This window comes from Calonectris borealis, chromosome 29 (assembly GCF_964195595.1).
Source record: "Calonectris borealis chromosome 29, bCalBor7.hap1.2, whole genome shotgun sequence".
Taxonomy (NCBI): domain Eukaryota; kingdom Metazoa; phylum Chordata; class Aves; order Procellariiformes; family Procellariidae; genus Calonectris; species Calonectris borealis.
The window spans coordinates 4,046,900-4,068,874 of NC_134340.1; the positions used below are offsets into that span (position 1 = coordinate 4,046,900).

Sequence of the window (21,975 nt, forward strand, 5' to 3'; positions counted from 1 at the left end):
TAAATCTTCCTCGACGCTCCCCAATTCACCCCGCGCCCCTGCCAGGCCCTGCAAGACCCGCGAAGGGACCCCGGAGCCTTCGCCTGCCGGGCGAAGGGGGTGCTGGAAATAGCGGGTGAGAATTTAATCTGCTGGATTGTTTCTCCCCGTTATTGGGAGCGTCTGAAAGGCGACGCCACCGCATTCCTGCAGTATTCATGAAGCCCCGGTGACGGCAGGCACCCACAGCCGGGAACGGCGCGGGAGCTGGGGACAGCGGGGCAGGGAGAGGGGCACCGCGTCCGTCCGCCCGTCTGTCCGCAGGGAGGTAAGGAGCTGCCCCCGTCGGCACACGCGGGACGGGGCTGAGACCCGGGGGCTTCCCGCAGCCTCTGGGCACTGCAGGACTCGGTCCTGTTGATTTATCTGCCGTCCTTGGTGTAGCTAGGGCTCCGGTCATCTGCTCCTGGAGCATATGTTAGCTTTATCAACACATTAAAAAGAAAAAAAAGACTATATGTATATATGCAAATGCCTATATACACACAGCTCGGTCCTCGTGGCTCTCCTGGCGCCACTCCTCCACCTCTCCTCCAACCTTGTACAAATCTAATTATCCGTTCACTGCCACAAATCTCTCTCTTCAGCCATGAGAAAACCCTCCTGTACCACCCCTGCTTGCTTACCGGCCGTTTTTCCTCCTGTCCTGCTTCTAACCCCAGCCAGCGACCGTTCTGCTGGGGGTCAGCCCAGCCCCGGTGCGCTCGCTGCGCCTAACGCAGCGGGGAGTGTGGGGTCCTGTGAAAAAATAAAAAACCAACTTAAGTGGGATATTTTAACCTGCGTTTTCCTGGGAAATGAGGCGGCTGGGCAGGGTGAGACAATGAATGTGGCGAGGGTGCCTGTGACAGGGATGGGTCTCCCCCAAGCCGCAACCGACAGCCATGACAAGGAGCAGAGAGGTCTCAAGGCCACGATTTCCCCGTTTTGGCTCCTTTTGACACCCCCCCGGTAGCTCCCCTGCACTGCGACCCGCTCAGCCCCTGTCAATCCCACCCATCTCTGCCCCGCAGGGATGCCACTAGCAGCCGGGCGCTTGGGGCCGCGCACCTGAGGGCCACCCGCATGGAGCACGCCACGGTGCCGCCGGCGGTCGACGTGGACAAGGGCTTCGCCATGGCCTTCGTGGTGCTCATGTGCCTCTTCCTCCTGGCCATGATGGTGCGGTGCGCCAAGCTCATCGTGGATCCCTACAGCGCCATCCCTACCTCCACCTGGGAAGAGGAGCAGATCAACTGAGCCGGGGCGAGGGGGCCCAGAGCCCCCATCACCCCGCAGCACCCTCAGAGCCACCCATCGGCCCCCAGCACCCTCAGAGCCCCCCATTGCCCCCCAGCACCTTCAGAGCTCCCCATAGCCCCCCAAGGCCACCCAGCTCCCTCAGAGCCACCCACTGGCCCCCAGGACCCTCAGAGCTCCCCATCGCCCCCCAAGGCCACCCAGCTCCCTCAGAGCAACCCACTGGCCCCCAGGACCCTCAGAGCTCCCCATCGCCCCCCAAGGCCCCCCAACGCCCTCAGAGCTCCCCATTGCCCCCCTCAGAATCCCCTAGTGCCCCCCAAGGCCCCTCAGCATCCTCAGAGCTCCCCATCGCCCCCAAGGCCCCGCAGGACCCTCAGAGCCACCCACTGGCCCCCAGCTCCCTCAGAGCCACCCATTGCCCCCCAAGACCCCCCAGCACCCTCAGAGCCACCCATCGCCCCCAAGGCCCCGCAGGACCCTCAGAGCCACCCATCGCCCCCAAGGCCCCGCAGGACCCTCAGAGCCACCCACTGGCCCCCAGCTCCCTCAGAGCCACCCATTGCCCCCCAAGGACACCCAGCTCCCTCAGAGCCACCCATCGCCCCCCAAGGACACCCAGCACCCTCAGAGCCACCCATCGCCCCCCAGCACCCCACACCCCCCAGCCCCCCAGGCTCCCCCCAGCACCCTCAGCGCTCTCCAGGGCCCACCCAGGCCTTATCACCCTAGAGCCACCAGTGCCCCCAGGGCCCACCCTCCTCCCCGGGCACCCCATCACCTCTGGGCCCCCAGCACCCCCCGGGCCTACCCGGCCCCTCAGGGCCCCCCGGCCCTTCCCATCACCTTCCTATAGGTGGCAGCACCGCGCCTTCCCCGGGGCGCTGCCCCTTTAAGCGCCCCCGGCTCCTCCCCTCCGCGCATGCGCCTTGGCCAGCCCTCGCAGACGGGCGGTAGCGGCCCGCCTCTCGCGCATGCGCAGTACCGCGCCTTTGCCGCCGCGCCGGCCGGCAGGGGCGACTTGGGGCTTGCTGTTACCGGAAGTGACGTCCAGCAGCTTCCGCTTTGGAGCCCACCCCCTTTCTCCTCCTTCTCCCCAACAACAGGGGTCGCGGCGGGCCCCGGGCCTCGGGGCCTCGGTGAGTGCGGTCTGCCCGGGGGGATGAGGGGGACTGAGGGGCAGGGGAATTGGAGTGAGGGGGACTGGGGGTTGTGGGGGGACAGCGAGGCTGAAGGGGGCTGTGGGGCAGGGGGGATTGGGGGGGGCTGTGGGGGGCACAGAGGGGGCTGTGGGGCAGGGGGTCGTGGGGTGGGAGGTGTTGGGGGGCTGTGGGGCGATGCTTGGGTCAGGAGGGCGCTGTGGGGCAGGAGGAGTCGGTCAGGGAGGTGTGAGGGGGCCGGGGGGGGGACATTGAGGCGAGGAGGGGGCGGTGGGGCGGGGGGAATTGGAGTGAGGCCTTTGGGGGGGTGCTTGGGGTGAGAAGAGAGCGTGAGGAGCACCCCGCGCGGGAGGAGGTTCGTTTTGAGGTGCTTGCGGGGGGGCTGTGGGGCAGGGACTTTTATAGGCCGGGAGGTTGACGGAAACTTGCAAATACAAACAAACTATAGGGTGTGGGAGAGAGCGTAAGGGCTTTAGGAGTGGGGGGCTGGAGGCTGAGGGGTTGATGGGGGCTTGGGGCTGCAGGGGGGCTGTGGCGGCACTGGGATGGGGTGCTGTGGGGGGAGGAATGGGGTTTGGGGTTGGGGGTGCAGTGGGGACTGTGGGACAGAGGCCTAGGTGTGAGAGGGGAGGTGGGGTGAGGGTGGCGCGAGTGGGACGTGTTGGGAAAAGGGGGTTGACAGGGGCCGTTTGGGTGCTCGGGGTGTGTTTGGGAGGTGTGTGGTCACTGGGGTGGGAGGTGTTGGGGGCTGCGGGCTGCCTCTGCATTTGTAGGGCTGGAGAAAAGTGTGTGGGGTCGTGGCTGGGTGCAGCCGGGAGAGAAACGTGGGCAGAGGGAGCTGGATGGGGCTGGAGGGGGGTGACGAGAGAGAGGAGGGGGGCGTGGGGCTGGGTTGATGGAGGAGCAGGAGGTGAGGGGGGCTGGAGACGACGGTGTGCTTAGATACAGACAGAGAGACTGAGAGCGGGGAGCGCTGTGGGAAGAGGAAGGTGTCTGTGAGTGCTGCTGACGGGGGACAGGCTTGAAAATAATGGAGACTGGTTGGGTTATCGCCAGGCCCAGCTCAAAGGGAGACACGGGGGCTTCAGGCCTGGACAGAGGAAACTGCTGGGCCACCCTTGGGGCTGGATGTTGTAATGTTCCTTAAAGACCACAGGCAGGGGGGGACAGGGGCTCTTGGAGGCTGCTGCGTGAAGGTGAAGCTGTGGGACAGATTGGGAGAGGCGTCTGCGTGGTTCTCCTCCCAGGCGAGGCAGAGGGTTGGGAACGGCTCTGCAGGTTTTGCGGAGGAGAGGGCGCTGAGGTGGCGAAGCGTAAGGCTCCGGCGTTCAGCGGGTGTGGAGAGTCTGTGCAGAGATCGGAGGAGACGCCAGGAATCCCTGGTTGTCCTGGAATCCTCTGGCTCCACAGTTTGCTTGCCCTCTGGTTATTTTTGGCTCCTTGTGATGTTGTCTTAACAACATATATAATATTTTCTTCCTGTCCAGCTTTCAAAAAACGGAGCTTATGTTCTTTTATGTGCTGCAGGGAGAGTGTGCTGCAGCAGTAGAGTTTCACTGGCCTTTTCTCACCTCTTTGTGGTGTCAGGTGCAGCAGAAATGGATTCCCAGGAAATCAAAGAGCTGCAGCATGAAGTGATGGAGGAGCTGGGAATCTCCATGGAGGAGCTCCAGGATATCATCGACAAAGAGCTGGAGAAGTTTGAGTGCGTGAAGCAGAGGAAGCAGCAACTGGAGGAGCTGGAGAAGTGCGTGAAACAGAAGGAAGAAGAGGTGGCTCGCGTTGACCGGCTCTTTGATGACGCTTCGAGGTGGGCGCGCTTGGAATGGCAGCCACGTGTCAGAGTTGGGCCTCAGAGCAGAGGAGGGGGAGATCAGGTGGCCGAGTCCGATGTCTTGAGTGCTGCCCATTTCCCTTCGCTGTAGACTGACACTGTGATTCTGCATCGGTTCATTTACGTGTGGTTATGGAGGGATAATTAAAATTATTCCCCTGTGGCTTTAAATCCTTCATGTGAATACTCCTCCCTCACCTCATCATGGTTGTATTTAATTAGCGGCTCCCCAGTGGTCGGTTCCTATTTCTTTCTGCAGTATTGTGGGACGTACGGCTGGGCTCACCTTGTCTTTCACTGTCTCTGCACTTCTCTTTTTCCCCAGAGCCATTGACAAATGCGAGATATTGGTGAAAGATCTCTACTCCAAGCTGGGCCTCCAGTACCGTGAGAGCAGCTCTGAGGACGAGGACTCGGCTGCCAAGGCCATGGAAGTGATTGAGATCCCAGACGAGGATGACGATGATGTCATGAGTATCGATTCGGGCTGGAAGCACAGTTCAGTAGCTCATTGCGCCACATGGTACCGAGGGGAGGGATGGAGATCTGAGCGTGTCCTGGAGGAGGATGGGAATGAGGGGGATCAGAACAAGGATATCATAAGGTTGGCCATAAGCCACGCTGGTCCGTAAGCAGGAGAGGATCAGGTAGGGAATGCCCTTAGCTCATGTGAGGAACATCAACGCTGGCATGGTCTGCCGGGGCCCGGAACTGTTCTGTGGTTCCTGGAGTCCCAGACTGGGACTTTTCCCTTTTCCCACCTGCCTGGTCGTTGTCCCCATCAAGTGCTGCCCCTGCAGGGACGCTGCCGGTGCAGCACGTCGTGGGTCTGGAAAGGGTGGCTTAGTAAAAGTGCTTGAGAGGGACAGAGAAGGCTTTTGAAGGGACGCTTCTCTCTGTTCCCTCTTCTTTCAGTGACTTAACTAGGATGGATTTTTTCCTCCCCAAGATGTTTTAAACCACTTCTTTTCTCTTTAAATGCAGGCAATAGTAGTCCCAGAATCATAAAGGATCAGACTCTGGTGAGTTGGAAAAGACCTGACCATAGTGTACTTCTGAAGTGGGGTTTTGCTGGAACATGTAGGACAGCATTGTATTTGGTGCAAAAAAGAAAAGGCTTTTCATATTTTCTTTCTCTTTCCTTCGCTTCAGCTGCGGGAAGCCATGGCTGCAATGAGAAAGTCCGCTCAGGATGTTCAGAAATTTATGGATGCCGTGAACAAGAAAACAAATGCCCAGGATGCACAAAAAGGTCAGCGTGCGAGAGCTTCCCGGGGCTGACAGCCATGGGCTGGCACCCGTGTGTGCCCTTACCCTGGTCCTGTCCCAGTCTTCGCCTGTCGGTTTTCTTTCTGAAAAAGAAAATGACTATTCTATTTCCCCACTGGAAAGACCCATCAGGATATATTGATTCCAAATTCCTATTTTTCTTTAAGCCCTTTCCGAAAGCAAATACAAGTGGTGCAGTTCCCATAACATGAAAGCTTTTTAATGATGTTTAAACCTCACTCAAACCTTACTTACCATCCAGTAAAACTGAGGCACTTAGGCCGAGCGAGGTAAAGGGAAGCAAGAACACCTCCTGTCTCGAGTCCAACAGATGTTCTTCCAATTGCGTACATTGGGCAATTTCTAACTTATCTTCTGGTGTTGTTCCTCGGGTAGATGCACAGACCCCTCAGGAAACTCCTGGCACTCTCCAGCCCGTTGGCCCTGCAGCGGCTGGGAGCGATCTCAGCAATGACGGCGATTTGAACGTTGGCATGAGGATCCTGGGCAAGAAGAGAACCAAAACGTGGCACAAAGGAACTCTAATTGCAATCCAGACGGTCGGTACGTCCTGTGCTTGCTGCTGTGACTCGGTGCTCGTGGCTTTCACTAAGCTTTGGGTGGGGAACGTTGATCAGGCTTGGAGCAGGTCCCCTCCCGTGTCAGAGCACCTAGTGCCACCTGGAACGAGTTGTGAAAGCAACACGTCTCCACAGTAATATTTTACCTTTCAAATTAATTTCTGAAAGGCTTTCAAATAAGTTCTGAACTTGGATCAGAATGGTATATGGTGTTGGACTTCTTGTATGAAATCACTTGGCTTTTATTTATCTTGCCGTGTTGAAATGTCTTTCAGGTGCTGGAAAGAAGTACAAAGTGAAATTTGATAATAAAGGGAAGAGTTTGCTTTCTGGCAATCACATCGCTTATGACTATCACCCTTCACCGGAGAAACACTACGTTGGCAGCAGGGTTGTGGCAAAATACAAAGATGGGAATCAGGTTTGGCTGTATGCTGGCATTGTGGCTGAAACCCCAAACGTAAAGAATAAAGACAGGTATTAATTCTCTTCCACAGTCTTGTACCCCCCTCTCTCTCTGTTTTGTTTTTTTTTTCCTTTTGTTTTGTTTTCTAGGGAAAAAAAAGGAAAAAAGTATATTTGTATATTTGCTATTGTGGGAACTAAATTCTCTTCTGCCCTTTCTGGGGACGTAGCTCTGAATGTTGTTTCTTCAGTCTTTCTTATCTCTGAAAACTCTGGGTGGAGCTTCCATTCTATTACTCATGTCCCTGAGTCAGAAATTATATCTGGTAATTCATTCAAATTATCACACAAATGTAAGTCTGCACCGCTCAAGGCATAAAACACAGCGTTAGGAAATACGAGCCCTAGAAGCATTTAGTGCCAGCAGTGTTGCCAAAGCACTTGAGGAGGAGAAACAGCAGGTCTAAAGCAGCCTTTTCCGTCAGGTATAAATAAGGGGCAGGGCTTCTCCGATGTTGTGGTTTAGGCTTGTGGTCTTTCTGAGAAGATTCATAAAGGGTATAATTGCCTGTTTGTTTCAAATGTGGATCTGCCGTAAGTGCCTAATTGTGTCAAATTCTATCTGATACGTGTTTAATAACTGAAAATGAACTGCATTTATTAGTCAAATCGCAAATTTACTCCTCTTGGCTAGGCTGGCTGTAATGCTGATCTCTCGTAATGCAGCCTTTACGCGGCTCCATGTCCTGGAGTTATTATCCAGAGGCACGCAGCGCTAAGCGGGGGCCGTATCCAGCCCTGCGGGTATCCCCCTCCGAGCTCCCGGTCCCCCGCAGGCACTGGGGACTCTTCGTGCTCGTCTCCTGTCTGCAGGTGGAGCCCGGGAGGTGTCCCCCAGCTCTCTCCCCGTGGTGCTGTCGAGTCATGGTGTGCAGCCTCTGCTGCTGCTCTGTCCCAAAGGCTCCAAAAATATCTTTTCTTGCAGAGATTAGGAGCAATTAAAGTCTTTTCTCTTCCTTTACTTCCTGTGGCCGAGCACAGAGGGAACCTGGAGCTGAGGGAAGAGGGCATGGCTGTGTTATGCTGCTGGGAAGCCTCTGGGCAGCCTTTTGGCTTTGGAGCGCAGAGATAGCTCGGGGCTGGGGGAGAGCTGTTCTGAAACAACCAAGGGAAGTGGCAGTACTGTAAAACTCATCATCTGCTGGCAGAAATGATCACTTCATTCTGTCCTCATCCACCATATCTGATTTGAGGGCCTTTGGGACTGGCAGGAGAAACAGGAGGAGTGCTCCGCTTTCATTGTGTGACGTGGAGCTGCATTTTATTCAGCTGCATCTCTGATTCCAACTTCCAATGCTTGTTCTCTTTGCTGTTCTGCAGGTTCCTGATCTTCTTTGATGATGGCTACGCTTCATACGTCAAGGAGTGGGAGCTGTACCCAATCTGCAGGCCACGTGAGTGAGCTCTGCCCCTCCTGTGTCCTAACGCTGAAATTGTGTGGAGAGCCTTTGGGTATATGAAAGAGCCTGGGCTCAAAAGACCGGGGACAGGCTGCGTGTCCCCTCCGGTGCTGTGCCTGTAGACATTTGCGTATGAAGCTGGAGGAAATAGGGGTTTATTATTTATTACCAGCAGAGTGAGTGTGCTGTGACTCCTTGCACTCTGGGTGCGTTCACATGGCTCCATGCCCTACCACCAAAAATCCAGCTACTCGGGATTGCTGCTTGATTGTTCTTATCTAAAAATCCATCTGGGATCTCTTTGAAAAAGAATTAAAGATTCTCTTTGTAAGAGTCTTTCCTCCTCTTCCCTTTCTCCCATCCATCCCTTTCCGAACAGTGAAAAAGACCTGGGAAGACATAGAGGACGTTTCCTGTCGCGATTTCATTGAGGAGTACATCACGGCCTACCCCAACCGTCCCATGGTGCTGCTGAAGAACGGCCAACTGATCAAAACGGAGTGGGAAGGGACCTGGTGGAAATCCAGAGTGGAAGAAGTGGATGGCAGTCTGGTCAAAATCCTTTTCCTGGTAGGGCAATTTCCCTTCTCCCGTTAGAGGGGGAAGATGGGCTTAAATTTGGGTTTGGGGGGCGCTGACTGTTGGGCTAATCAAGTCCAGTTTCCTTGCTAATGTCAGACAGGGTCCTGGAGCGAGCAGGCATTTTGCTTAGTAGGCAGACTGCCAATTTCTACTGTGCATTGCTGGGAAAGGTGAGACTCTTGTTTGCATGACAAAAGCTTCAAAAGCCTTTTAAAGCATTTTGCATGTGAAACTCTAAAGTGGTAATGAGTAAGAAACAAAATCCATCATCTGCAGGTATTCTCTCCTGGTCCCTTTCTCGATATAAACACCTAGTAATGTCTTCTGTCCGAATACAAGTGCTGGTTTGAGAAGCAGGAGAGAAACTGAGCAGAAGCTGCGATATTCTGCTTGCTCAAATTCTACAAACTGCAGAAAGGGAGCAGACACACTATCTGTGCCCGCTTGGCTCCCTTCCTCTCTAGATAACTGCATAGCCCCTGGGGCTGGGGAAGACATTGCGCGCTTGCAAGTTTAACCTCCCTGTCCTAGAGCAGATTCGGTTGGTGCTGAGGAGTTAGCTTGTTTCCTGAGGAGTCTGGTTTCTCCAACAGTGCCTCGTTAGTCAATTGCTGGGCTAAGAACAGAACTGAACTTGAAGTCTGGGGTCTTGGTATTGGGCCTCTTTCTAGATTTGGTTTGTATTCAGTGTTCCCTCAAATACGATGAATTACTGCCTTTGTCCTCTCTTCGCTGCGTGGTCTTTCAAGAGCCTTCAGGTCAATGCTTTGCCTCCTTTCCATTCGATTCTGCTCACCGTAAAAGCACACTGCTGTCTCCCAGGCCTGTATTGTACCTCTGGAAGCTCTTGCCGTAGGTGCTGTGAGTGTTGCCTTCTCCTTGCTGCAGGATGACAAACGTTGTGAGTGGATTTACCGGGGTTCCACACGCCTTGAGCCCATGTTCAGCATGAAGACTTCCACAGCCTCCACCCAAGAAAAGAAGCAAAGTGGACAAGCAAGGACTCGTCCCAATGTCGGTATGTGGCATCTTTTTCTTTCTTTTGTGTCCTGGAATTTGAATGAACGCATTGTGGGTTGGCAGGGGCGGGTGGGTTTGGCTTTGGTGAGGGTTTTTTAGCAGAACCCTTGGAGATTTAAGATTTACAGTGAGCTTTTTCTCCTGGCATAAAGATGCCGCAAAACCAGACTGCAGATGTGTGAAGTGGCCAGAATCTGTTTGGGGTGACTGGCTGTGACTCAGAGCTCAGCCCATAACCTGATGTTAACTGCAAATGCCTCTGTTTTGGTTGCCTTCAGGAATTAAATCGATATTTTGTGGCTAGCGCAACAAACTTTGGTTGATGGTAGAGGCTTTTCTTGTTGATATTTTGCTTTTTCCCCTTCCCCACTAGGTGCTGTCAGGAGCAAAGGGCCTGTAGTACAATATACGCAAGATTTAACGGGAGCTGGTACCCAGTACAAACCTTTAGAGCAAATGCAGGCAGCCTCGCTGGCTGCACGGCCCGTTTCTCCCCAGCCTCCTGAGACGGAGTAAGTACTTGAGTCAGTTCTCTGCTTCCACCACTACCTCCTTTGCGTTTCGTCTCCAGTGCTCAGCTCTTTCAGGCACCGCCCTTTCTGTGTAGAGGAATCCTCAGGTGCAGGTTTCCTCCACGACCAGGCTTGTTTCCTGGTTACACAGATTGGTTTTAGTCATGCTTCTGGGGGAAACTATAAATAAAGCTGCTGGATGAGTAATTGGGGGCGGGAGAGCTGACAGCCCAGCGCCCCCTGAGCCAAATGCCATGTTCTTACTCAGGGCTAAAGCTTCGCACTTGATGTATTTCCAAGTTAGAACGTTTGCTCCTTCTCTTCTGAAAATCTGAATTACTCCCTCGTGTCACGATCCAGGCACTGGCCCCCGGCTGCCTTGTATTCCTCCACTTGGACTGACCTGCTCGCAGACCTCAATGACTTACGAGGCACTGAGAACTCGGGATCAGTGGTCGGTCTCGGTGGTCACGGACCAAACCTGATAAAGCTCAGCCACGGCCAAGTCGCACACGTGCCTCCTGCTGCCAGGGGCCCAAGCAGGACGTTCTCAGAGGTGCGGGCTAGTGCCGAAGGAGGCCTGGATGAAGGAGGAACTCAGCCTTGTGATGGAGGGAGCGTGTTGGAGAACACCAGGGTGCCTGAGCATGTGCTCTGGGATTTCAATAACTTTCTAGGGGAGAGAGATGCTGTCCCGGTTCATTTTTGTCACCACTGTGGATTTCCTATCCGAATTTGTGGACGCCTGGCCCCCTGCCAGCATGTCTTCTGCTGTGACTGTGCCTTGCTGCATGGGCAAAAGGGAGAAAGGAGATGTCCCAGCTGTAAGGAACCTGTGCAGCGAGTGAATCTTTATTCACCGGATGCTCTCTAGGTGTAGCAGCATCTAAGAGACCCCGCCTGCCCCCAGCCTCCGGCCGCAGGAGGGGGTTGCTCTCCAAGCACCAGTGCGATATGACCCATTCTGCCCCTGGATATAACTTGGAAGTGCTCCTCCTGTGCCATTCTGACCGAGACTGGAGAATCGAAGCCATGGTAGCCTTGTTCCTCATCTCTTACATAACCAAGAAGAGAGGCCGGTGCTGAAGGAGCTCTGCTCCAGCGTGAGGAATGCAACGCTGGCTGCTCCACCGACGGTCTAGGGCCCCACCTCTGAACAGAGGGAGAGCTGGGCCGTTGCCCTAACGCCAGGGCACCCTGAGCTGTCAGGGGCGTAGGAAGGATGTGCCATGACACGGCACGAAGACGATAAAGTTGGACTGCGGCGATCAGCCAGCTTGCAGTCTCGTTGGCTGCCGAATCTCTCCTTTTCCATTTAACAGGCCTTACAGTGGTTACAAGAAACACTTGTGTTTTTTTTTTTTCTCTCCCCACAGAAGCTTTGACTTCAGGATCTTGTTTTCAGGTCTAATACAAGCAGACACTACAGATGTTTCCCTGCCGTGCCATTAAATAGTGAACTGCTTAAAGACAACAGTTTTTTAACATTGACTGAAGGCAGCATACTATATCCATGTCCCCGCTGCCCTGAGGGATACTGTTGGGTTAAAAACACATTGGTTTTAGATTATTAAAACTGAGAGAATGGTTTCTTCACTCTGGTGTTTTGTTTACTCTGAGGAAGGCCGCGTTCTCTTCCCTCTCTAGTCTCACTTTCAAGTTTTTCTATGGTGCCAGGGAGCTGCTGTCAGCCATTTATGACTGTTTAAAGCCTGCTGATGGAAGCTTTTTTCTTTTGGTCTTGAATTTTGATGTGTGTGTTAACACCTCGCTTTTAAGGCAGATATTTGCAGAAACGGTCACCCCCTCTGGCTCTCACTGTCTCCTCCCTTTCTGCCCTGATAACATAATGATGTTCTTCCACTTGTGGGAAAACCAGTGGCCGGTTTGGGGTGTTTTTCTGTTTAATCGGTGTAAATGGATTGAAAATCTCCACTGTTGTTTTCTCAGAGTGTGAGGGCTAGTGTCTTCCAGGTGCCTCCCACCTTCCTGATGTTGTTCATCGGGCTGCAGAGGTGTTTGGGAGTCCTTTCCTCAGTGATGTTATTACATTCCCTTGTACAATCTTATCTTGTTACTTGGTTCGGACAAAAGAGTCCTCTGTACTTCTTGTTCCTCCCACTGCTCAGTACTGTAGCACTGATTGAGCCTCCGTAAACTCTTGTTTCTGCTATTGCAGGGGTTTCTTCATGTACTGGCTTGTCCAGCTTCCTGAAATGAAGGCCTTGGACATCCTCGTTACACTCCCTCTCGCCCTCATGCCTCACTTCCAAATAAATAGCAGTATGTCAGAAGTCACTTTTAAATGTAGTTGAGTTCTGGCATTTGGCTGGGGTTGTTGCGGGATGGCTGTAGCGCAAATAGTCAGAAATGGGCTGATTTTCACACTCGTTAGGAAAAAATCTGCTTGGTTTCTCTTGGATGGGGCACTGTTGCTGACTTCCGTGGGGGAGTGTTGTTTTGACTGCCCCTGTCTGTCTAAATCCCACCGGTTGTGTGAGCGTGTGCATCTTCCAAATCGCCTCCCTTCTTCCTTCGTGCAGATGCTCCGACAGTCAGCTGGCCCAGTCGAGAAAGCAAGTGGCCAAGAAAAGCACTTCCTTCCGTCCCGGCTCCGTGGGCTCCGGGCAGTCGTCACCTTCTTCGCCTGTCCTGAGTGATACACCTCCGGCGGGAAGGACCGGTGCGTCCCAGCAGCACCGGTAAGCAAAGCTATTCGCAGTTATTACAAATGCAGCAATACCCCTGCATCCTTGTGAGCGTTTGGGATGCTGGTACAGACTTGGGGCTTGTTTGGTTTAGTGCAGGTTTATTTTGTTATGGACTGACACCTTTATTCGCCAGCTTGTCCGGTCCTGAGCATGTGTCTTCCTCTTACCTTGTTCTCCCTCCCAGACAACTGCTCGTTACGTTTTGTTGTTGGCTTGAGCTCGAAGGCTCTCTTATCAGTTCTGACCAGAACTTACCCCAGTGGGACCCTGGCCAAAGCCTCTGACCCTGCTTGGTTTTAGAGGACTCTTGTTTCTACAAGCTTTCTGGGGCCAGGGGGGAGCTGCTTTTAATGTAAATCTGCAGGTGGCTTTTCCGCAGTGGTGGCTTTGTGGCAATCGATCCACAGCACAGAAGCCGTTGATCCCAGTTCTGCGACCACAACCAGCTTGTGTTTGTTTCTGCTTCCCTGGTTCTGATTTGGGGTTTTTTTTGTGTTCTCTGCTGCTGGTAACGCTCCCTTTGGGGTCTGCCCAGCCTTGCTCCCCCGGGACGCTGGGGCTTGTGTCTCATTGGACTAAGGAGCAGAGCCAGCGGGGTGTCCCAGTGTGTAACTAGCAGCTGCTCTGATAGGAATTAAGTGCCTAAAATCCGCTTGCAGCTTGAGGAGAAAGCACCGCTCTTCCTTGAGCCGCGGTTGCTCAGTGTATCCCTTTTCCTGTACCAGGCTCTCCAGCGGCCAGGCAGGCAGCGGCACAGCGCAGGCCTTCCATGGCATGATGGACCGCGTGCCCAACGAGCCCTCTTACCGAGCCCCGCTGGAGAAGCTCTTCTACCTGCCGCACGTCTGCAGCTACACCTGCCTGTCCCGCGTCCGTCCCATCCGCAGCGATCAGTACCGCAGCAAGAACCCGCTGCTCATCCCGCTGCTCTACGACTTCCGACGGATGACAGCCCGCCGACGGGTTAACCGCAAGATGGGCTTCCACGTCCTCTACAAGACGCCATGTGGGCTGTGCCTGCGCACCATGCAGGAGATCGAACGCTACCTTTTTGAGACAGACTGCGACTTCCTTTTCCTGGAGATGTTCTGCCTGGACCCGTACGTGCTGGTAGATCGCAAGTTCCAGCCCTACAAACCCTACTACTACATCGCAGACATTACCAAGGGCAGGGAGGACGTGCCGCTGTCCTGTGTCAACGAGATCGATAACACCCCACCTCCGCAGGTGGCCTACAGCAAAGAACGCATCCCCGGCAAAGGGGTTTACATCAACACCAGCTGGGAGTTCCTCGTGGGCTGTGACTGCAAAGACGGCTGCAGGGACAAGTAGGTGACTCCTCGTGTGTCGCTGGGCCTGGAGGGGGGGGACAGCACCTGGACTGTGCCGCCTGTCCTGATAACAGCCCAAGGCGGACCTGCTCTGGACTTGGAGCCCACCCAGCCCTGGCGGGCCACAGGCTTGACTCCAGGTCAAGCCCTGTGTGCCCGTCTCTCTGCGTATATGCATGCAGAAAGATGTGATTTCTTTTCCTTCCTGCGAAACCGGTGTGTAAAAGTAACCTCTGGGGCATGGGTGGGTTTTCCTGTGTGTCTCTCTAGATCGAAATGTGCCTGTCACCAGCTGACGGTCCAAGCGACTGGCTGCACCCCAGGTGGGCAGATCAACCCCAATTCAGGATACCAGCACAAAAGGCTGGAAGAGTGCCTCCCGACAGGGTGAGTGGAGCTGCGTCTTCTCCTTCCCTCCAGAAACTTGGCCTCCGATGCTATCAGAGAGGCAGTATTTCCCGGAGCTAAATGCACATACTGAAAACCCGCCTCTGTTCTCGATTCATCCGTTAATGTGTGGCCTGACCTCTGTGCGTTATCGTAGAACCTGGCAACTACACTCTCCCCACCCTGCTGAGCTTTAAGCCACGGCTGCAAGTCCCTTTGCATCATTACTGGTGCAACACCAAGTCTTGGGGTATTGCTTTATCGGGGAAGGTGTCACTGTTCTCCTTTCTTTCAGAGTTTACGAGTGTAACAAGAGGTGCAAGTGCAACATTAACATGTGCACCAATCGCTTGGTCCAACATGGGCTCCAAGTCCGACTGCAGTTATTCAAGACGCAGAACAAAGGCTGGGGCATTCGCTGCCTTGATGATATTGCTAAAGGCTCTTTTGTCTGCATCTACGCAGGTAGGATCTCGCCCTGCTGAACAAGCAGGTAGAAGCCTCTTAGTTTTGAAACAGGTGCTGTGAATGAAGAGCCTTTGTTGAGCCAGTGCTGTTCCCAGTGGTCACATGTATTCAGACATGAATCTGCTTTGTTTTGGTTGAGGAGGGGGGGGATAAGCATTTGAAAAGATCTGGTTGTATCAAGCTTGTGTCAGGCCTGAGATCTAGGCTTTGTTTATCGCAAAATGCAAAACCCAGCAGGACGGGTGTGAAGCTCTGCCTTGTGCTTGTTAAGGGGACAGGAAAGTGAAAACGTAGATGATGAACTTGCAATCTTGGATTTCCTGATTGATGCCCCTCCCTTGCCCAACTCGGAAACAAGATGCTGCAGAAACCAGTGTGGCTGCAGTGCCGGTGTCAAGAGAAGTGCTCGGGTCCCCAGAGCTGTTTCTGCACTCTGGGGGTGAATCAACACATACCTGCTTCCTGTTTACGTCGAACCAGTCGCTGGGACTTCGGCACAAACCAGTAAAATGCAGAAGTTGCGCAGCATGGTTGCGTTAACTCTGAAATGAAACTAACCACGGGCATTGCCTGAGCTCTGGTGCTCTGGTTTCTTGCCCTTAATGTGGCCTCTGTGCTACGCCCTCACCTCCAGCCCTTCAAAGTAAAAGGCAGTCACCCTGTTTGAATTGCTGTTTAGAGATTTCCTTGTTGGAGGCCTGGATGTTAGCAAGGGCCCACTTCAGATCAGCCACGTGCTTCAGATTTTCATTACCTCGAGTATCAGGGTAATATGTTGTCCTTTCCCAGCCCGGCTTTGGAATAAGGTGGTGTCAGTCCTGTTTGCTCCTCAGTGAGCCTTTGGGGAGGATAAAATTTACGGGGTAGGAATATCATCCCTGGAAAACCCACGCTTAGTTTTCTATTTCCCACCCCCAGGGAAAATCCTCACGGATGACTTTGCTGACAAAGAGGGGTTAGAGATGGGTGACGAATATTTTGCAAACCTGGATCACATTGAGAGCGTGGAGAACTTCAAGGAGGGCTACGAGAGCGACGCAAAATGCTCTTCTGACAGCAGCGGGGTGGACCTCAAGGACGAAGAGGAGGAGAACACAGGCACTGAGGAGCAGGAGGAGTCCAACGAGGACAGCTCTGACGACAACTTCTGCAAGGACGAGGACTTCAGCACCAGCTCGGTATGGCGCAGCTATGCCACGCGTCGGCAGACCCGGGGCCAGAAGGAGAACGGGCTATCGGAGACGGCCTCCAAGGACTCTGGGCTCACCCGGCAAATCAGCCACGATGAGACGGCGGTGGCTGCCTCCTGTAAGCTGCCGGTGTCGGAGGAGACCTCCAAGAACAAAGTGGCCTCGTGGCTGAGCTCCAACAGCATGTCTGACGGCTTCCAGGACAATGACAGCGCCTCCTCCTTCAAGATGAGCGAAGGCGGCGAAGCCAAGGCCGGCAAAACGGAGCTCCCTGGTGAGAGAGAGAAAGCCTCCGCTTCTGCCCTGGGCGACGTGGATGGAGAGTCAAAGGCATCGAAGAAAGATGTAAGGGAGGGCTGTGGGACTGGGAGATGAGTATTGCCCCCTGCCTTGGGAGCACGGATGGGGAAACTGAGACGCGGAGATGTGCCTCAGCCGCGCTCTTGCTCGAGTGGCTTCTCTGCCCGTAGACACGACTAGGTGGACTGTGGGGCTGCTCGGTGGCTGTCCCCTTGCCCTGCTTACTTGGCCCACTATGGCGGGGTAGGAGGTGCCTTCCTCCTTCCTGGGGGAAGCGGTGCCGCAAGAGGCTACAAAGAAGTCGCTCAGCGCGGGATGAGCTGAACATCCCTCCTGCCCCGGGCGCTACACGCTTGTGCAGCTCTCAGAGAGGGAGCCACCGCCTGCCCGGGTACCTGAGGTGGTGTGGAGAGCGTTCAGGCAGGGCTGGGGACAACAGGGAGGTGGAGGTGGCCTCTGTCCACCCCCTGCTCTGGAGAGGGGGCTCGGAGGCCCACGGTGTGGGATGTGGAGGGTGGGAGACCTGTGGTCGTAACTTGGCCCTTCTGGAGCACCCCCTGGACTGGGTGTCACACTGCGCCGTGGGGACAGCCGGCTTCTCGCACCCGGGCTGGTGTCCGGGGAGCATTTCCACAGAAGGGCTGAAGGGTGCTCCAGAAAGGAGAGATTTTAATCTTCTGTACTTCTCCCCTCTGCAGGAACCTGAAGATCCAACCAAAATTCCCGGGTAAGGTTCCTTAAATTGCATTTTCCTGCTTTTTATTTCCAAATACCGCTCTGAACGAATTGCTGCAACTCTAGGGTTGCCTCTTAACTCTGTTAATGCCGCTGCCAGAGTAAACTGAGAGGTTGGGAGGGTTTGGGCTGTGCCCCAACGTGCACTGGCAAATTAAAGGCTTGGAGGTGGCAGTCCTGTCCAGCTCTCAGCTTTCCGCAGCTGCTCTGTCTCCGCCTGGCCGGCGGGCGATCTCCCTGGAGGTGCAAGTGTGACCCGCTCTTGTCCTCATCCCACAGGCTAAGCGACCTGGGAAGGATGTACGGCTACAACCCGAGCCCTCCCAAACTGGAAGGGATCCGGAGGCCGACGAGCAAGACGGCCCTGCTGCAGAGCAGGCGGCATTCCCTCGCCCCGCAGCCCACCACAGATGTAAGCGGTGATCCTTCGGGCTCCAGACGTGGGCTGGGAGGGGTGGGTCTGGCTCGGCCTCGCCGCTCCAAACTGGTTTGATGAAGGCCCTGACCCTTACTCTGGCTTGTTTCTATGCCACTTTCATTCCCAGTTGAGCACCAGCGCAGGGCTTGTGGTTCATAGTTGTGATTTCCTGGAGGGGGGTTGATTTTCTTCAGACAGTGGGGGTCTTTCATGGTTCTGAAAGCCCCAAAAAGAGGACAGCATGTGTTATAGTGGGATGTAGCACCTTGGTTCGCATACCCAGGACACCAGGGACCCATTGCTCGGCAGAGCCGGGTCTAGGAAGCCATCCTGGGGGACGGTCTTTGGGTTTTTGGGGTCTTCTCCCCTCCTTGCAAAACCCAGAGCACGTAATGGTGCAGGCTCCTGAGTCTCTGGCAGCCTTGAAACCCCGCTGCTGTTTCAAACATTGGCCTGTGAGATGGGGTTTCTGTCCCGTCCCAGCTCTGATCGCAGTGGCCGCCTGCGTGATCCACTTAAAAAGGGTTTATTAGAGCACAGAGTCCTCTGCTAAAAGAGAGCAAAATAGCACTGGGGAAAAAAGGGAGCTTGGAAAGCGATGGAGCGATGCTCCCCCTGGCCCAGGCTGCGCTCAGGAGCTGTTAATGCCTTTCTGCAGGACGTGCTGACCCTGTCGAGCAGCACGGACAGCGAGGGGGAGAACGGGCAGGCGGTGGCGGGGCAGGCCCAGGGCACCACCAACGACAGCGACGACATCCAGACCATTTCCTCGGGCTCCGAGGAGGAGGAAGGGGATGACAAGAAAAACCCCTCGTCCGGGTCAGGTGAGGACAGCTGCTGGGGGAGGAACAAGGGCTGAGTGCGGAAAGTACGGAGGTACAGCAAGAAATTTTGGCCAGAAACCACCAGGAAGGGCTGTTGAGGACGTAGCAGCTGTGAGCGTGGTGCGTCCTGCTCCGAGCACCTCTGAGCTGTCTAACAGCCGAGGCCTGAAGCTTCCTCCTGTGTTGTTTGAGACGTAACTGCAAAACCCCGTCCTCAAGTACTAGGTATTTGTGGGTATCTACGAAAAAGCAACTGTGAGACTTGTTATGGTGGGTCTCCAGGGTCTGCTGGGTTAAGCGGAGAGCTGGGAGATTTCCAGGAGCCATCCCAGGGTGGCATTTTAGATCTGAGCTGCGTCCCTGAGGGGTTTATTACCCCTGTGTGAAAGAGCAGAGCGCTTGGGCCAGCAGCACTGCTGTGGGGTTCCTTTCTGGAAGATGGAGAGAGAACGCAGCAGCGTTTGTTCTTCCTTTGGGCAGGTCCTGTTAAGAGGCAGGTGGCGGTGAAATCCACCCGAGGCTTTGCCCTGAAATCAACTCACGGGATCGCCATCAAGTCCACCAACATGGCAGCGGCCGACAAGGGCGAGAGCGCGCCCGTCCGCAGAACCACCCGCCAGTTCTACGACGGAGAGGAGTCCTGTTATATCATCGATGCCAAGCTGGAAGGGAACCTGGGCCGGTACCTCAACGTGAGTCACTGCCCTTGGCAGGGGACGAAAGGGAACGTCCCTTGGCAGCTGAGAAGGGAAAGGGACGTATTTGGGGTGACCTGTCCTTTCAGGGGGCCGTTCCTCCCCAAGACTAGATAAATACAGTAAAACAAGTAGGGAAAGAGCAGGACTAGGAGGATGATCCACCCCGCCGAGTGAAATAGGGCAGCTGCTCCGGCCCCGTGACGCGTGGTGAGCAGAACGGCCAAGTCAGTCCTTCCAGCGACCGTTACCTTTGCGAGGGTGGATCTTATGACTCATCCCTGGTTGTGCAGGCAGGGGAGGGAGTGTGTCCTGTTTCAGCAGGCTTACGCTGGATGCAGCGGACAAATAGGGAATGCTGCTTGTTTGTAAAGGCTCGCGTTTACTGCTGGCTGGTTTGCATCCCTCCCGCCGCAGAAACTTGCTCACTGTGTTTGTCTCCGCTCCCTGCACAGCATAGCTGCAGTCCCAACCTCTTCGTGCAGAATGTTTTTGTGGACACGCACGACCTCCGCTTCCCCTGGGTCGCCTTCTTCGCCAGCAAGTGAGTCGCGGCGCGCTTGGGGGGGGGCTGCCCGTTCACGGGGCTTGGTTGGACCCCGCTCCTTGGCCAGGGCTGCACGACCAGTGCAGGCTGGGTGTTCCCCACTGGTGACTGCTGTCCCCAGTTTCACGCCAGCCTGAGCGGGGAGAAGCTTGGAGATGAATTGGGTGAGGACCTCTCTTCTGCGCTGGAGATTCTGGTGCGATTTGCATCAGTTTTAGGCCTTAGTTAAGCACGGAGCAGCCGGCCGCCCAGCGCCGGGCGGTGCGAATCCCCGCCACGTGCCTCTTGGGCACCGCGAGCGCGGCGTCTCCTCTCTGAAGCCCCACGGGAGTGATTCATCGGGGAACTTTGTCCCTTTGCTCGCTGTGGAGCCAAAGGCAGCCGCGCTGGCTGCTTCACCCTTGCCCCAGGGGAGGCCAGACTGTCCAGAGAGGTCACACGTTAGCGTTGCTCTCTGCTAGCAGGAGGCCCGGCTTATCCTCCTGTTCGGAACGGCCTCTTCTCCCAGCCTGTGCTTTTTTTTTGTCTTCCCAGGCGGATACGAGCCGGCACGGAGCTGACGTGGGATTACAACTACGAAGTGGGCAGCGTGGAAGGCAAAGAGCTGCTGTGCTGCTGCGGGGCTATCGAGTGCCGGGGGCGGCTGCTGTGAGCCCAGCCCTGCTCCCACCGGATCCCTCTTGACCGCAGACCTGGTGCTGACTTTCCCTTTGTGAGGGTGAAGTTTCTTCTCGAGAGGTGGTTGTTTAACAGTAACCGATACGAAGCCGAGCGCAGCGGCTTCGCGTTCTCCCGTTCACTTGAAAATTACAGCGGCAGATGGACACGGACCAGAATCGTAACCTGGCACATGCGTGGCGGCGGCGGCGGGGGGGCGATGCCCAAACCCGATGCTGTGAGCTTTGCTTCTACCACGTCCCAGGGGCTGCAGTCGCCCCGAGAGAGGACGATCTCTCCCTCAGCGCCGCAGGAGGGGCCGTTAGCCAAGGCGTTACCTGCCTGAGCTGTTCCTGCTCTCTTCCAGCTCTCCACCAAATTTAAGGCACAAATCCCTGGGCAGCTACAGCTCCCGCTGGTGTTGCTGCCCGTTTTCCAGCAGGAAACACTTCCCCAAGACTCCAGGGAAGTGCTCACGGTTGGGACTGAGCCATCGATGTCCCTGCAGCCTTGGGACCGGCCTGGGAGGGAGCGAGGATGGCGGGGATAAGCCCAGTAAGAGTGGACCAATCTGGATTTATAGTGGTGACGTGAATTTAAGGGGGAAAAAAAAGCATCTGTCTTCAACTGTGATATGTTGTAAAGAATCTTTTCATTGTTAAAAAGCAATAAAGTATGTTTTTCTATTAAAAAAAAAAACTTGCCCTGAACTTTAGCCACAGCAAAAGACCCTGAAAGAGCAGGATTTAACCACTTCCCTCATCCGTGTTTCCGCGGGGCTCGCAGGAAAACTGCCAGAGGCAGAAGGGCCCAGGCAGGTTCCGATGGCGCAGGGAGGGCAACAAGCTCCCACCGGCATTTCCACCTTTCCTTCCTTCTAGCAAAACCAATACTCATTAAATCCTCCACTTGTTAAAACTGAAGAGGAGCCGGTTGAACTTTTCTCGCTAGCGAACAGATTTGATGCCGATTGCCTTCCCCCACCGCCCTAGGATGTAACCGTAGGCTCAAAATACAGAGTTTGGCTTAAAATGCTGCTCTGAAGTTGCAGCTGAGGCAGCCCGGAACGCGCCTCAGTCAAACCAAACCGGCTTTGGGCACCTGCGGCTGGGGGTAGGGAAGGGCAGGGCTGGGGCAGGGAGGGGGGAGCAGCCCGGCCTGGCTGCTGGACACGGCCCGAACCCAGCGGCGGCTCCACGAGTAAAACTCGCTTTTTTTTTTCCCCCTGGCAGCACTGCACGATTTCAAGTGTTGGGTTTGGTTTGGTTTGGTGGTTTTTTTTTTTTTGGGCAGGGCTTGTACCTGCACATCCAAAGGGCTCAATAAACCACCCTGAACACGGGCTAAAAGAGGCAGATTTTTACAAATCGGAAGCCAACCTCCCATCACCACCGGCTGAAGTGCAAGACCCCGGCTGGGGCAGCGCCGGAGCGGCAAAACGCGGGTTCCAGCCGCCACCCCCAGCCCTCGGGCACCCAAAGCACCCCCAGCGCCCAGCTCATGTAACTCTGCACTCACACAAGGGAGGCTTTTTTTCCCCAGGCTAAATAACCTTTTTTTTAAAAAAAAAAAAACCAACACAAAACCTTTCCAGGGCCTCCGCGAGCTCCA

At 55.0% G+C, this 21,975-nt stretch overlaps 1 protein-coding gene across 1 annotated transcript; it reads left to right on the top strand.

The window, feature by feature from the left end:
* The first annotated feature begins 2,252 nt into the window (after nucleotides 1-2,252).
* Nucleotides 2,253-21,063, top strand: SETDB1 (SET domain bifurcated histone lysine methyltransferase 1). Its single transcript, XM_075176306.1, is given in 23 exon segments — nucleotides 2,253-2,268; nucleotides 2,271-2,417; nucleotides 4,026-4,248; nucleotides 4,598-4,770; nucleotides 5,257-5,294; nucleotides 5,425-5,524; nucleotides 5,938-6,105; nucleotides 6,398-6,599; nucleotides 7,908-7,981; nucleotides 8,367-8,557; nucleotides 9,458-9,587; nucleotides 9,963-10,101; nucleotides 12,645-12,803; nucleotides 13,538-14,140; nucleotides 14,414-14,530; nucleotides 14,826-14,995; nucleotides 15,917-16,533; nucleotides 17,187-17,215; nucleotides 17,503-17,635; nucleotides 18,300-18,465; nucleotides 18,946-19,157; nucleotides 19,616-19,704; nucleotides 20,242-21,063. Coding segments are annotated over 23 exon segments (4,014 nt in total). The 3' UTR covers nucleotides 20,360-21,063.
* The last annotated feature ends 912 nt before the right edge of the window (nucleotides 21,064-21,975 follow it).